Here is a 14,616-nt window from a genome sequence, read left to right as displayed (position 1 = left end):
TATTTGGCTGTAAACTACCTTTTCCAGAATTTTGGAAAGAAAAGGTAGTTTGGAGATAGGCCTGTAATTTACAAGAACCGTAGGATCAAGAGCCGGTTTTTTAATCAGGGGTTTGACTACTGCATGTTTAAAATCTTTAGGGACAACACCTGACATCAGACTATGGTTTACCAGCTCAAGAACCAAAGGACCAACTGTGGGTAACACCTCTTTTAAAAGTCGAGGAGGGACAGCATCATTTGGAGACCCTGCAGGCTTAAGATGACCAACAGTCTCCTTTAAAAAGGACAGAGTCACAGGCTCAAACCTGTCAAAGACAGCAGAGCAGGAAACAGAGACTGAGAGGTCATAAGCACAAGGAGAGATTTGAGCCCTTGTGGAGGAGACCTTCTCAATAAAAAAGTGTAAAAAATTTTCACAGGCATCTGATGAGGGCTCGATACAGTCAGTATACGGTGCATTAAGAACAGAGTCAATAGTTTTAAATAAAACACGCGGGTTGTGACAGTTTGACAAAATAATGTCAGATAAGTGTTTTCTTTTGGCATCTTTTACAGTTCTTTGATATTGACGCCAACAGTCCTTCAGCATCTGGAACGACACTTGTAGTTTGTCCTTTTTCCACTTGCGCTCAGCTCGACGGCAGTCACGCCTGACAGCTCGGGTCATGTCGTTCAGCCAGGGCTCAGATTTAGTTTTAGGCCGTCTGGTTTTTAATGGAGCCACAGTGTCCAAAGCAGTCCGACAGGTAGAATAAAACCATGAGCTCAGTTCCTCAGTCTGGCTGCATAAAAAATCCGGGATCTTACAGATCTGGTCAAAGACTGTTGAAAAGTGTTCAGCAGTGGGGGATTTAAAAACACGACGGTGCTGAGCAGCAGCGCGAGGTTTAACTGAGGCACAGGCAAGAGGAACTTCAAACATCACAGGACTGTGGTCAGAAAACACAGCATCACAAATCTCTATGTTAAAAACAGAAAAACCATGAGATAAAACAAGATCAAGTGTGTGTCCACGTTCATGTGTGGGACCTGTCACACTTTGCACCAGATTAAACGAATCAATAAGGTTTAAAAAGCCCTTCGCCATGGGCATATCAGGACAACACACGTGAATATTAAAATCCCCAACAATAAGAACACGATCATATTTTGGCATGAATTCAGCCAAGAAGTCCGCAAAGTCACTCACAAAGTCCTTATTGTATTTTGGAGGCCGATAAACCACCGCACACAACACTGTGTGAGAGCAGCCCAGCTCAAACACAGACAGTTCAAAGCTGGTGAACGACGGGGTTGATAGCTGCTTACATTTAAAATGACTTTTAAAGATCGTAGCTATTCCTCCTCCTCGGCCCAACATACGTGGGGAATTAAAATAGCAGCAATCGCCAGGTAGAAGATCTGAGAAGATGCTGCACTCACCGGCGCTCAGCCACGTCTCGTATACACAGGAAAAATCCAGTCCTCGGGATGTGAAAAAATCCTTCAGGATAAACGTTTTGTTCGCTAGGGACCTAGCATTTACCAATCAATAAAGAGTGTTGTTTATTCTCAAACAATCACAAATGCTCAGCCTGCAGGCAGAATGAGCCAGGTCAGGCAGGTGATGCATTCTCCTGCAGACACACTGGGGGGGCGACAACACCCCGCAGACAGTGCTGCAGGTCAGCCGGCTGGCTGCTCACTTCCCTCAGTGGCGCACTTGCGCCCCCTCTCCGTTGGTGCTGCAAACCGTTGCCATGGGTTACCGGTTGCAGTTCCGGGTCAAGCCGCGAGTCTTAAACGTACCTATGAACGTACAAGTTCAAGACAGCTCTTGAATGCACTCGGCCAGGGAGATTGGTTTACAACATAGGTGTCAAACTCTGGCCCGCGGGCCAAATTTGTTTTGTAATTACATTTGGCCCGTGAGGCCATACCAAACTACTATTAGAGCTGGCCCGCCGGTCTTATACAGCACATGTACTACTAATACTACAAATCCTAGAATGCTCTGTTGGCGTTTTGGCGCGTCAGTCAGGACAGGACCCATTAACGCCCTCTCCTCTGTTGACCGTAGTCATAGCAACCGTGCAAATACTGCCGCGCTACCTCTCCCAAAATGGTGAAAAGAAAGAACGAAAACAGGAGCTTTCTGGACAGGTGGGAGACAGAATATCTGTTTACCTATGTAATAGATAGACCTGTTTGTCTTGTATGTGGAGCTCATGTGGCTATAACCAAGGAGTACAACATTAGACGACACTATGAAACGAAACACCAAGAGAAGTACAAGGACCTGGACATGACTCAAAGGCGCCGGAAAGCAGAAGAGATGAAAAGAAGTTTTGTTTCACAACAGACTATGTTCAAAAAAGCCATATCACAAAGTGAGGCTGCTGTAAAGGCTAGTTTTGTTGTGGCAGCAGAGATCGCAAAATCAGCCCGGCCCTTCAGTGAGGGAGAGTTTGTGAAAAGTTGTATGATGAAAGTTTGCGACGTTGTGTGCCCAGAGAAAAAGCAAGCATTTTCAAATGTTAGCCTGAGCAGAAACACAGTAGCTGATTGCACACGTGAACTTGCCAACAATCTAAATAACCAGCTGATGGAGAAGGGAAACAGTTTCGTTGCATTCTCCCTCGCTGTGGATGAGAGCAGCGACGCCTCTGATACTGCCCAGCTTTCAGTCTTCATCCGTGGTGTGGACTCAACTCTCTGTGTTACGGAAGAACTTTTAGGATTAAAATCAATGCATGGCACAACCACAGGGAAGGAAATATTTGAAGAGGTTTCCAAATGTCTAACTTAAATGAAGTTGCCATGGGAAAAACTTGTGGGGTTAACGACAGATGGTGCACCAGCGATGTGCGGTCAAAGGAGCGGACTGGTGGGCAGGGTACGGGAGAAGATGCGAGCGGAGAACTGTGCAGGTGAGCTGACTGTTTATCACTGCATCATACATCAAGAATCACTTTGTGGCAAAGCCCTAAAGATGGAACATGTTATGACCGCAGTAACACGAGTGGTTAACTTTATAAGAGCCAAAGGTCTGAATCACCGCCAATTCAAATCTTTTCTTGAGGAGTGTGGTTCGGAATACGGAGACGTGCCGTATCACACGGAGGTGAGGTGGTTAAGCCGAGGAAAAGTACTGAACAGATGTTTCGAGCTACGTGAGGAAATATTTCAGTTTCTGGAAAGCAAAGGGCAAGACACAGCTGAGCTCAGGGAGCAAGAGTTTCTGTGTGAGCTGGCCTTTATGTGTGATGTCACGAGCCATCTCGATGCGCTGAACCTGCAGCTTCAGGGACGGGGGCGTATCATCACAGATATGTACGCTGCAGTGAGGGCTTTTAAAACGAAATTGTGCCTGTGGCAGAATCAGATGCTACAAGGAAACCTGGGCCATTTTCCCTGCTGCCAAACGATGAACATGCAAATCTCTACTGCTGTTCCCATGTGCACAGTTTGCTGAAAAACTCTGTGTACTCAGTACTGAGTTTACCCGGCGGTTTGCCGACTTTGATGCCCAGAAATGTCGATTTGAACTGCTCAGTAATCCTTTTGCAGTTGACGTGGCAAAAGCACCAACAAACCTCCAAATTAGCTGATTGAACTCCAGTGTAGTGACACGCTGAAATCAAAGTATGATGCTGTGGGCGCTTCACAATTTCCACATTTCATCCCTGACACAATGCCTGGGCTCCGCACCCACGCTGCTCAGATGCTCTCCATGTTCGGCAGCACTTACCTATGTGAACAACTATTCTCCTCAATGAAGATGGTTAAAACATCTCACAGGAGACGTCTGACGGATGAACACCTTCACTCGATCCTGAGGATTTCCTCAGCTCAGAGCCTGAGCCCAGACATTGAGGAACTAGCATCCAAGAAGAGATGCCAGGTATCTGGCTTGGACGCATCAGAGTAGATCAGTGTGTAGCAAACTGAGCTATAATTAACATTTTCTTTGTGCAATTTGTCTTGCTACTTCCAGACATGGGCTTGAATGGTTTCACGTTTAATTATATTTTTATTAGTTAAGTGGTTTATTATTGTTATTTTATTTTTACATTTATTATTAGCCTGGGGAAAAAGTTTACTGCTAAAATTTAATTCAGAAGGCTGCAAATACAATTTTTTTTTAAGAAATGCATTCCAGTGATATGTTATTTAATTGGAATTTCAATTTTGCATGTGTGCAATATTAAGTTATATATTTTTATATAAGTTATATATCGTTCAGTATTAAGCGCTGCTTATTCCATATTCAGTTTTTCAGCAAAACTTATTTGAGTCTGTAAGAAAAGGTTCCTTGTTATATCTGGAGGAAGATTTTTTTCAATAAATATTAATGTTAGCCCGCGACTTTGTTCCAGTTTTGAATTTTGGCCCACTGTATATTTGAGTTTGACACCCCTGGTTTACAACAATCGATCTAGAGTTTGAGTTGCTGAGCTTTTGCTCCCCTCCTTTTGCATCTGAGGAGCAGAGGAGGAGGCATTCTCTTTGTCCAGTGCATGTGCCATGCACCTACATTGAGGGCACTCAGAATGTGCGATGCCTGTGACCAGCTGTTTGTCTGCTTCATTAATCCAAATAGAGGTAGAGTTCTGTCTAAACAGAGGCTGTCCCACTGGATTATAGAAGCTATCTCACTAGCATACGGTGCCAAAGGTCTTGCTTTGCCCCAGGGGGTGAGAGCTCATTCCACCAGGGGGATGGCAACCTCATGGGCTCTTTTCAAAGGGGTGCCTGTAGCTGATATTTGTGCGGCAGCTAGTTGGGCATCACCGCATACTTTTGTGCGGTTTTATCGGTTGGACTTTACAGCCCCTTCGGTGGCTCATACTGTCCTTTCTGCTGGATCTATCACTCACTAAGGTGGTGGTGGTCCAATTCCAGTTCGGTGGCTGCTCTGCGGGACGTGTATGTATGTCCCATACTTATGTGTTGTACCGAGTGAATCAACTGAAAGGGAATGAATAGTTATGTCTATAACTTCTGTTCCCTGAAGGAGAGGAACAAGGTACAACACAAGGTGGCCCCACTGAGCAGTTTGGCTCAGTGAAGAGCGGCTACTGAACTGAGGGATGACTGTGATGACAGCGGCGATATGTGCAGGCGAGGCTGTGCGTGTGTCATCACACGTCATCTGCCTTAAAGGCGTGAATAAAGGCTTCTTCAGCCAGGACACGCGAGGGCGTGATAACTCTTACTTATGTGTTGTACCCCGTTCCTCGCCTTCAGGGAACAGAAGTTATAGACATAACTATTCGTTAACACTATGGAGCCACTGTTATTGTGGAAAGTAACAGTTGGTTATACATTAGGGATCAACCAATATGGACTCCTCAAGGCTGACTGTGGTTATTGGTATAATTAAAACAAAACTCTGGTATCATAATACAGGATAAAGTTGACCCTGAAATCAGATTAGGCCAAGGGCCTTAACGGGCAAAAAAGGAATGACTTGTGTTGGCCAAAACCCCCCCACAAAAACAAACAAACAAACAAAAAAAAAAAAAACACACCCCACAGAATTTATGTGGCTCTAAATTAATGAATCTTACTCTTTCTCACTGAAAGCCACTGGATTTTTTTTAACGGCGAGCCAGAGAAAAAAAGCCATTTGACAACATGTCACAACAACCATTAATTGCAGCCACACTGTATTTACAGATGACATGATGCTGACACAATCTAAAATTCAAGTGTAAAATACATTCTATTCAGTGACTAACATACCTTCCCACAGGCACGACAGTGATGCCGCCTTTTGGTAAAAGTGAACTTCTGATTGCACTTCATACAGTTGGGAGCTTCAGAGTCTGGCACCCAAGCAGGCTGTCTGTTCCCTAGCTCCTCCACTCCCTCCCTTTTGCAGCTCACTGCCTTGGCACTGTCTGTGGTAAACTCCCCAGGGTAAGGTGGGGGTTCTGACAGTTCATCATACACCACACTGTAATCCTGATCCTCCTGAGTTGCATATGAAGTGTTAGAATCCCTAAAGTTGATGGAATGCTCATCTGTAATACTGGGGTTTATTGGTGAACGTTTTCCATCCTCTGCAGTACTTGGCACTGTTGTAGAAGCACTTAACATCTGAGCCAGCTCCTCCTCTTCCTCTTCTCCTGCTGCTGGAGATCTTGCAGTTTGGCAGTGCAGCTGTTTAGGTCTTGCACCTCCATAGGAGGGTTGTAGATCAGGGCTACTGCTGTGCTGGGACTGGAAAGTGTTGCTGGTCAGAGAGCTTGCCCCAGAAGAATAGTCTTGCCAAGGTCTGCAAGAGTCCTCTGATACTGATAGAGCACCAGGGTTAATGCTCCCCTCTGCAGATATACATATTGCTTGATCACTTTCTGGAAAAGGTAGACCTTCTAAGTCCTGTTTTACAAGCCCTTCCTCTGGAGTCCTGTTTGATTCTGGGAGAGATTCAGGATAAGAAACACCCTGTTCTGCTTCAGCATGTGCTTGCAGGAAAGCATCCAACTCCTCATCTGTAACCAGCAGCTCAGCCTGGTCGCTCTCAGGCAGGTACTTGAAACCAAACTCTGGAGGATCTACAAGGCTGGTTTCTGAACAATTGGTGGAGGTAAGATCTGTAGAAGCTTCAAGAAAAATCTGTTGTTGCCCCTCTGGAGACTGTCTGCCCTCTGCAACCTCCTGGACCATAAAAGCAGGTAAAGCGGGTGCCTCCGGGTGGGAAGCGGGTGCCTCCGGGTGGGAAGCGGGTGCCTCCGAATGGGACTCTTCCTCCTTGGCTTCCAGGCATGACAGGGATTCTGCCTCTGTGCTCTCAGACACATCTGCATCAATGCATAGCTCAGCTTCCCCTGAATCATCTTCTGTGGTCTTTGGGTTCACAAGAGCGCCGCACATGGACACAGCTATGGGTAAACATGACAGGGCTACCGGCTTGCTGTGTGAGGTTTTGGATTCCTGACCTGGAAGACACTCGGCTTCACATTCATCCAAGACTTCATGAGACTCATTCTCTTTACTAACTTTGATTGTTCTAGTTTTTTTAACACCATCAACAGGATCCAGATCACTCTGTTCCACAGAGTTCTCAACTACTTGGTCAGAGATATCCCCCCCTTCACTGTCCCCCTCCTCTTTATTAGCTAAATCAGTAGCTATTGAAGATAGTGAATGATCTGCGGGATCACAGCTCCTTTCCACTGCTGCGGGGAGAATGACATCAAGCAGACTGAGTGAGGCAGAGTATCCACCACTCTGCTGATGTAAATCTAGACTCAACAGTACCTTCCCATTCCCTACAAGGGTTTGCTCTTTTTGGGTGTCTCGACTATGGCATGCACCCTCTTGCTCTTGTCCTACTTCGGGGCTGTTAAAATCCACAAGCAGTGCTTCCTCTTCCTCCATTTGCTTTTCCACCATGTCCAGCTTACTGAAGGCATCATGGCTACTGGACCTGACCAGAATGGCTGAGCTTGTGTCATTCACAAGGTCGCAGACAGGTTTCAAAGCTCTGTCTGGACAGGGAGGGGTAGAGCTTTTGGCTGACCTGCGATCCACAGACAACAGAAGGTCCACACCAGTGAGAGGCTGACCTTTGACCTCTCTATCAGTGCTGCGGTTATGGTTATGACTGGCAGAACCATCAGGACAGCTGGGTGTCAATCCATAATGAAGAGAATTAAGGTCCGGGAGGCTTGGTGGATTTGGGGACAGCTCTGTAGGTGAACACTGAGGGCCAAGTGAGGAGAAGGGGTACACAGAGGGCTTCAGGGAAACAGGCCTGCCTTCGTGTTCCTCTGCAATCCAAAAAAAGGAAAACAGTTAATTCAATTATACTTGAGCTGTACTTTGGATACACTGGCACTGTCAATTCTGTTTTGCTAGATTTTTTTGGTGGTTTTTTTTCCCCATCTGGTAATGTGGTTCTGGGGTCAAAGTTGTGCTGCTATCCGAACCATGAGTGCTAAAATACAAATACATGGTTATATTTACTAACTAATAACTAATAAAATCCGGTGTCTCTAGATCGGAAACGGCTTCGCCTGAGTGAGACTCTTCCTTCCTGGCTTCCAGACCTGACAGAGATTCTGCTATATATATTCTGCTACAGTGGGGCAAAAAAGTATTTAGTCAGCCACCGATTGTGCAAGTTCCCCCACTTAAAATGATGACAGAGGTCAGTAATTTGCACCAGAGGTACACTTCAACTGTGAGAGACAGAATGTGAAAAAAAAATCCATGAATTCACATGGTAGGATTTGTAAAGAATTTATTCGTAAATCAGGGTGGAAAATAAGTATTTGGTCAATAACAAAAATACAACTCAATACTTTGTTATTGCCAACAAAGGTTATGTTACAGAGGTCAAACGTTTACTATAGGTCTTTACCAGGTTTGCACACACAGTAGCTGGTATTTTGGCCCATTCCTCCATGCAGATCTTCTCAAGAGCAGTGATGTTTTGGGGCTGTCGCCGAGCAACACGGACTTTCAACTCCCGCCACAGATTTTCTATGGGGTTGAGGTCTGGAGACTGGCTAGGCCACTCCAGGACTTTCAAATGCTTCTTACGGAGCCACTCCTTTGTTGCCCGGGCGGTGTGTTTTGGATCATTGTCATGTTGGAAGACCCAGCCTCGTTTCATCTTCAAAGTTCTCACTGATGGAAGGAGGTTTTGGCTCAAAATCTCACGATACTTGGCCCCATTCATTCTGTCCTTAACACGGATCAGTCGTCCTGTCCCCTTGGCAGAAAAACAGCCCCATAGCATGATGTTTCCACCCCCATGCTTCACAGTAGGTATGGTGTTCTTGGGATGCAACTCAGTATTCTTCTTCCTCCAAACACGACGAGTTGAGTTTATACCAAAAAGTTCTACTTTGGTTTCATCTGACCACATGACATTCTCCCAATCCTCTGCTGTATCATCCATGTGCTCTCTGGCAAACTTCAGACGGGCCTGGACATGCACTGGCTTCAGCAGCGGAACACGTCTGGCACTGCGGGATTTGATTCCCTGCCGTTGTAGTGTGTTACTGATGGTGACCTTTGTTACTTTGGTCCCAGCTCTCTGCAGGTCATTCACCAGGTCCCCCCCGTGTGGTTCTGGGATCTTTGCTCACCGTTCTCATGATCATTTTGACCCCACGGGATGAGATCTTGCGTGGAGCCCCAGATCGAGGGAGATTATCAGTGGTCTTGTATGTCTTCCATTTTCTGATGATTGCTCCCACAGTTGATTTTTTCACACCAAGCTGCTTGCCTATTGTAGATTCACTCTTCCCAGTCTGGTGCAGGTCTACAATTCTTTTCCTGGTGTCCTTCGAAAGCTCTTTGATCTTGGCCATGGCGGAGTTTGGAGTCTGACTGGTTGAGGCTGTGGACAGGTGTCTTTTATACAGATGATGAGGTCAAACAGGTGCCATTCATACAGGTAACGAGTGGGGGACAGAAAAGCTTCTTACAGAAGACGTTACAGGTCTGTGAGAGCCAGGGATTTTCCTTGTTTGAGGTGACCAAATACTTATTTTCCACCCTGATTTACGAATAAATTCTTTACAAATCCTACCATGTGAATTCATGGATTTTTTTTTCACATTCTGTCTCTCACAGTTGAAGTGTACCTCTGGTGCAAATTACTGACCTCTGTCATCATTTTAAGTGGGGGAACTTGCACAATCGGTGGCTGACTAAATACTTTTTTGCCCCACTGTATATGCACTGCCCGGCCAAAAAAGAAGTCACTGGGCACTATTGTATAGAATGAAAATATCAACATGTTGCTGATAAGAGAAAATATTTGTCTGTAGGTACACTGATGAATGTGTATGTATGCATGTACATCTATGTGCATGTCTGTGTGTAGATATAGATGTGTGTGTGTGTGTATAACGTATGCATGTTAACTTGGTGTGACAAAGGTTGCTAGTTTTGTAACACAGACCAAGAAGTTGCACAAAATGTGGTGTTTTTTTAACATCATCTCTTTTAAATATCTTGTTTGTAAAGATTGTCTGATTTACTCTTTTTTGCCATTTCTGAGCAGTGCTCACAAAAACAAAAGTTAGTTGGTTGCTCTTAGCAGTGAAAATACTGACAACTGTCACTGAATTACTTTAATGCTGAAGAAATGTTTGAAAGCAGAAGATTCTAATGCAAGTCTCTGCACTGCTGTATGAAAAACAAAAACATCAGTTCCTTGTGTTATCAGTTGTTAAATAAATCAAAAATCAGTATGAAAGGCTTGATCTTTGATACACATCTGTATTGAGGATTTGACGACTTTTTAATCACTGGCTTCACTTTAACACTGGGGGGAAAAAAATGCTAAAACCGCAGAAATCTAGGGCACATTGTGAAGCACTCCAAGTTATGGTATGTACAGTTACATGTGTTGGCTGCAGATTGAGCAACTTTTTTAAATGTATGTATTTTAGCGAAAGTTCTAATTTTTCACACCCTTTCCTGATTCTCGTTACGAGTTAGGGTTTTTTTGCTGTTGTTTTTTTAAATTATAAAAGCTATGGAGTACTGTACAACACATTGGGACAACAGCACTGCCATAGCTTCAAAAGTTCCTTAATCCTCTGGTTTAAAGGATTTTCTTTATCATCAAAGTAATTCAGTGACAGTTGTCAGTATTTTTACTGCTACCCAGCAATCAACAACTGTTGATAATTAATTTGGCAAACTTTATTTTCCAAATTGTAAAGAAGTACAGTTTTAAACAATGCTTCTGTTGCTGCTACAGTGTAACTCAGTTTAATGCCGTAACGGAACTGAGCATCAAAATTACCAATCAGAATAGGACACACACTTCCTTTGGGCTCCGTCTCCAAACAGTCAAAAGTCAGTCCAATCCTGCCAAAAGTGTGAAACTGCAGCAGACTCAAAGCAGACACTCTTGTGTTTGCGATGGCTTCTTTCTGTGTGTGGCTGCTAAGTTCTACACATGTGAGTTATTGAATTTAAACACAGGGAATTTAATTGCACCTGTGAAATGAAATTATTTGCTCAGATTATGTTTTTTCTCACACGTGACATATAATAGTATAATATAATAATTCCATACACATTCTTTGTTACTTGTGTTATCAGTTGCTATATCTTTACTGAGATAAACTATAAAATGAATAAATCCATTAACAATGAATCATGTCTATCCCTTATCAGATGTTACTGTCCATGTGATGTGTGACTGGTCTTACCACTATTGAGTTCAAAGTCATCTAGCAGCTTGTCCAAATCACATACAGCTGCCTTGAAGAAGCTGTCCATGCTGCACTAAAGGAAAGAGGCTTTTTATGCCCTACAGTTTCTGAAAAGAAAAACAAAAACAGGTCTGTTGGGTGAAGAAAGGATTACTTCAAATGTTGGATTGTTTTTCAGGTTCTTTGGTGTTTGGGTGGTGGAGTAAAAATCCACTTAACATGCCAACTACAGCTTAGTAAACATTTACTACACCAGTCAAGGACCTCGGTAAAGACAACAAAAGTGCAAATGCACATGACGCTGAGCTGCAAATGAATATCTTTAGCAGGGATCATCCCATTTAGTGGTAGATTGTCAGTACTCTGCACAAAGTGACATGACGATAGTGTGAAGTGGCTAAAATGAGCTGATAATGTTGTTGTTTAGAGGTGAAGAAGCAGAAATCTCTGACATTATAGTCTTTATCAGCTTAAGACACAGCAATAACTGTGTTCCATTAGTGTTAAATAAGCACAGTTTCATATAACACTAAAATTCCATAATTATGTTGCAGTGAAAATTTAGATATTCCTCTTTAGGAGATCCCCTCTGGTAACAAATAAAAAAAAAGAAAAGCAAGTATAAATAAGGAAAAAGAATCAAAGTGGCTAACAGAAAAAGAACAAGGCTATGGTAGAAGCTACATTAGTAGGAACCCAGAAATTAACACAAAACAGTCAATGGAAAACCATAACAATTAATCTCCAAAAGTTGAATCTGTTCATCTGGACGTAGAGTTTTGTGGGAGAAACGTTTCGTCACTCATCCAAGTGACTTCTTCAGTCTCAGCTGACTGCAGGTTTCCCCAATCTTATAAACAGTACATTTGCATAATGACTGAAACCAGCCCACTGAAGGAACAATGGGCTGGGAGATCAGTTCCTTAATCTTAATTATGCAAATTCTCATGACCATTGATCAACAACCACTTGACCATTGTTGTTAAAGAGTGACAAAATGTTTCTCCCACAAAACGCTATGTCCAGATGAACAGAATCAACTTTTGGAGATTTACTTACCTGGATGATTGAGCATGCATCAAGACATAACAATTATTATTCAGACATATGGTTTAAGTAGGCAATAAGGGGACTAAGAGTTAAGGAATAAAAAAGAAAGAAAAAAAGCAACAGAAGCCACTACTGCAAGAAATAAGGACAAGGACACAGTTCTGTGTTACAGTAAACAAATAGCAGTCATGTGATCTACTGATGCCATCACTTCCATTGTTATTGTTTGTTGACTTTATTTCAAAAGGAAGTGCTAACTGTTAAATAATTACACTCAGGTCCATTATTAACCATGTGGGCCAACCAGATTAATATTTGTGATAATGGGTGTGATAATTCAACATTTGAATGCAGTTACTGATCACTCGTGAAGTGTTGTTCAGTGTCTTGAATGCAAACTAGAGCAGGGCGATATGACCAAAAATATTTATCACGATATACATTTGAAATTTTGCGATAACGATATAACTGACGATAGAATTGACACTAGACAAAATACTTTGCAACTCCACAACTTTATTAGTGCAAAAAAAAAACCAAAACCCATCAATGTATTTTCACTTAAACAAGCAGCTGTTTTTTATGTGCATTAAAGTTATATAAAAATTTAACAGTGCAAATGCAAATTCCTTGCTGACAGTTTAACCAGTTCCACGCCATTTTTACAAACCAATTCTGGTTCATCTGTTTCATTCAACGATCCGCTTTCGCCCTTCTTATTCTCCGTCTCCGCCATGCTTTTTCCACCATGTGCGTATGAAAACAAAGGCACTGCACATGCGCGTTTTACTCATATTCTATTGTGATATTTCATTTTCTTATCGTTGCCCAACATTATACCGGTATTACCGTGAACGGTATGATATGGCCCAGCCCTAATGCAAACTACTGAGGAGATGGGGCATTACTGTGTAGAGCTGAGTGTCAGCTGGAGGAAGTAAAGACAGCACTGGTGACATAGACATTAATCTTAATATCAAGTAGTACATCATTGAATCTTGTACCAAATTATCTTGTATTATGAACAAAATAAGGTTGGGAGATATGTAAAAATTTTCCAACCGACAATCATCAGTCCAATAACCGACGTTAGGCAATATATTCACGCAGGCACAGACTTTTTGATGGGCAGAGCAATCATCCACGAACTTATTTGCACATTTAGAAAGTTTTGTTTGGAGGGAATATTTTACTTTCTTTTCTTGTTTGTTTCAGTATTAATATAGCTACTTTTTAGATTATGAATTAATTAATGTATTTATTTATTTTCTTGAGATGCGCCAAATTGGCAAAAGACTTAACATTTTATCTGAGATTTTTTACTTTTTGTTTAATTTTGTATTTTTTGTTTGGTGGAGTGTGTAAGACAGATAAACACTGGAACAGCCTGTAACCATTGGTGGAAAAAAGAAGCCAATTTCTCTTTGTTTACCTCCCCAGCATTGTGGAGTTTTTAATTTAAATAAAATGTGGGGGTTCCTTTTCTGAACATAGGCTACTGCCTTTCTTTCTTTCTGTTATAAGTTGGAGTAAATGAATCGCTGCATTTGTGCTCTGAGGAGGGTGCATTTGCTGGAAGCTGGAAGAGGGTGCTGTTAAAACAGTGCTATTATTTTTTCTGTCGACTCTTAGCTTCAACCAACATTATTAGCAAACTTATTCATGGTCAAATAAATAAATAAATCGCTCTTGTAAAAACAATCAGCAAAAAGCCTATCATCGATAGCTGATATATTCATCCAATCGCCAAACCTCAGTACACAAGTCATTGTTTTCAGAGCAAGCCTCCATCTTACTTAGAATTTAGTCCAACATGAATTCAAAAAGCTGAGAGTGTATACAAACCCGTATCAACTATGAATTGTCACCCTCCCACAAACCAGTTTCACAGCCATCACATGATATGAACCATGTGAGTTCTGGTGTCACTCAACTATTACTCATTGTGATTTGTGGGTTTTTACACTACTTAATGACAACTATGTCTCGTTTGTGTAGCGCAGTAGTCTATAGCTGAAGAGTAGTAGTAGAAGTAGTAGTAGTTCAGCTGTACTTTTACCAGACGGAAGCGATAAATGAAAGGAGAACTAGGTGATATACAATCCTCGGGTAACTTAACAGGAACACCACAAGAAGGATACGTGTATGAATGATTCACAGTAGTGCTAAGGTACATACTGGTACTAGAATGCAGTTCCCACAACTTCAATGTCTCAACTTAACTCATAAAGCTTATCACTACATAGTTCTTAAAGTAAAGGTCCATGAACAAAGAAAAGGAAATAAATAGGGATGCAGCTATTGATTGTTTCACTAATTGACTATGCCATTGATTAACCAAGTAATCGGACAAGAAATAATAACAAATACTTAAAAGTAGGGATGGGTAT

General features: G+C 42.4%; 1 protein-coding gene and 1 pseudogene across 2 annotated transcripts in view; one reads left to right on the top strand and one right to left on the bottom strand.

Moving 5' to 3' along the window:
• zfyve16 (zinc finger, FYVE domain containing 16) overlaps positions 1–14,616 on the bottom strand; it is a 41,654-nt gene that overhangs the window by 24,384 nt on the left and 2,654 nt on the right. For both annotated transcript variants that reach the window (XM_085167558.1, XM_085167557.1), the window contains exons 2-3: positions 11,174–11,283; positions 5,730–7,762 (exon numbers count right to left, since the gene is read on the bottom strand). In XM_085167558.1, the coding sequence (XP_085023684.1) occupies positions 5,730–7,762; positions 11,174–11,243 (2,103 nt within the window). In that variant the 5' untranslated portion in view covers positions 11,244–11,283. The remainder of the gene's footprint in view (positions 1–5,729; positions 7,763–11,173; positions 11,284–14,616) is intronic.
• On the top strand, positions 2,104–4,035 carry LOC146513857 (general transcription factor II-I repeat domain-containing protein 2 pseudogene; annotated as a pseudogene).

The sequence above is a fragment of the Neolamprologus multifasciatus genome, chromosome 7 (assembly GCF_963576455.1).
Source record: "Neolamprologus multifasciatus chromosome 7, fNeoMul1.2, whole genome shotgun sequence".
In the NCBI taxonomy this organism is placed as follows: Eukaryota; Metazoa; Chordata; class Actinopteri; order Cichliformes; family Cichlidae; genus Neolamprologus; species Neolamprologus multifasciatus.
This window is presented reverse-complemented; position numbering and strand designations above follow the sequence as displayed.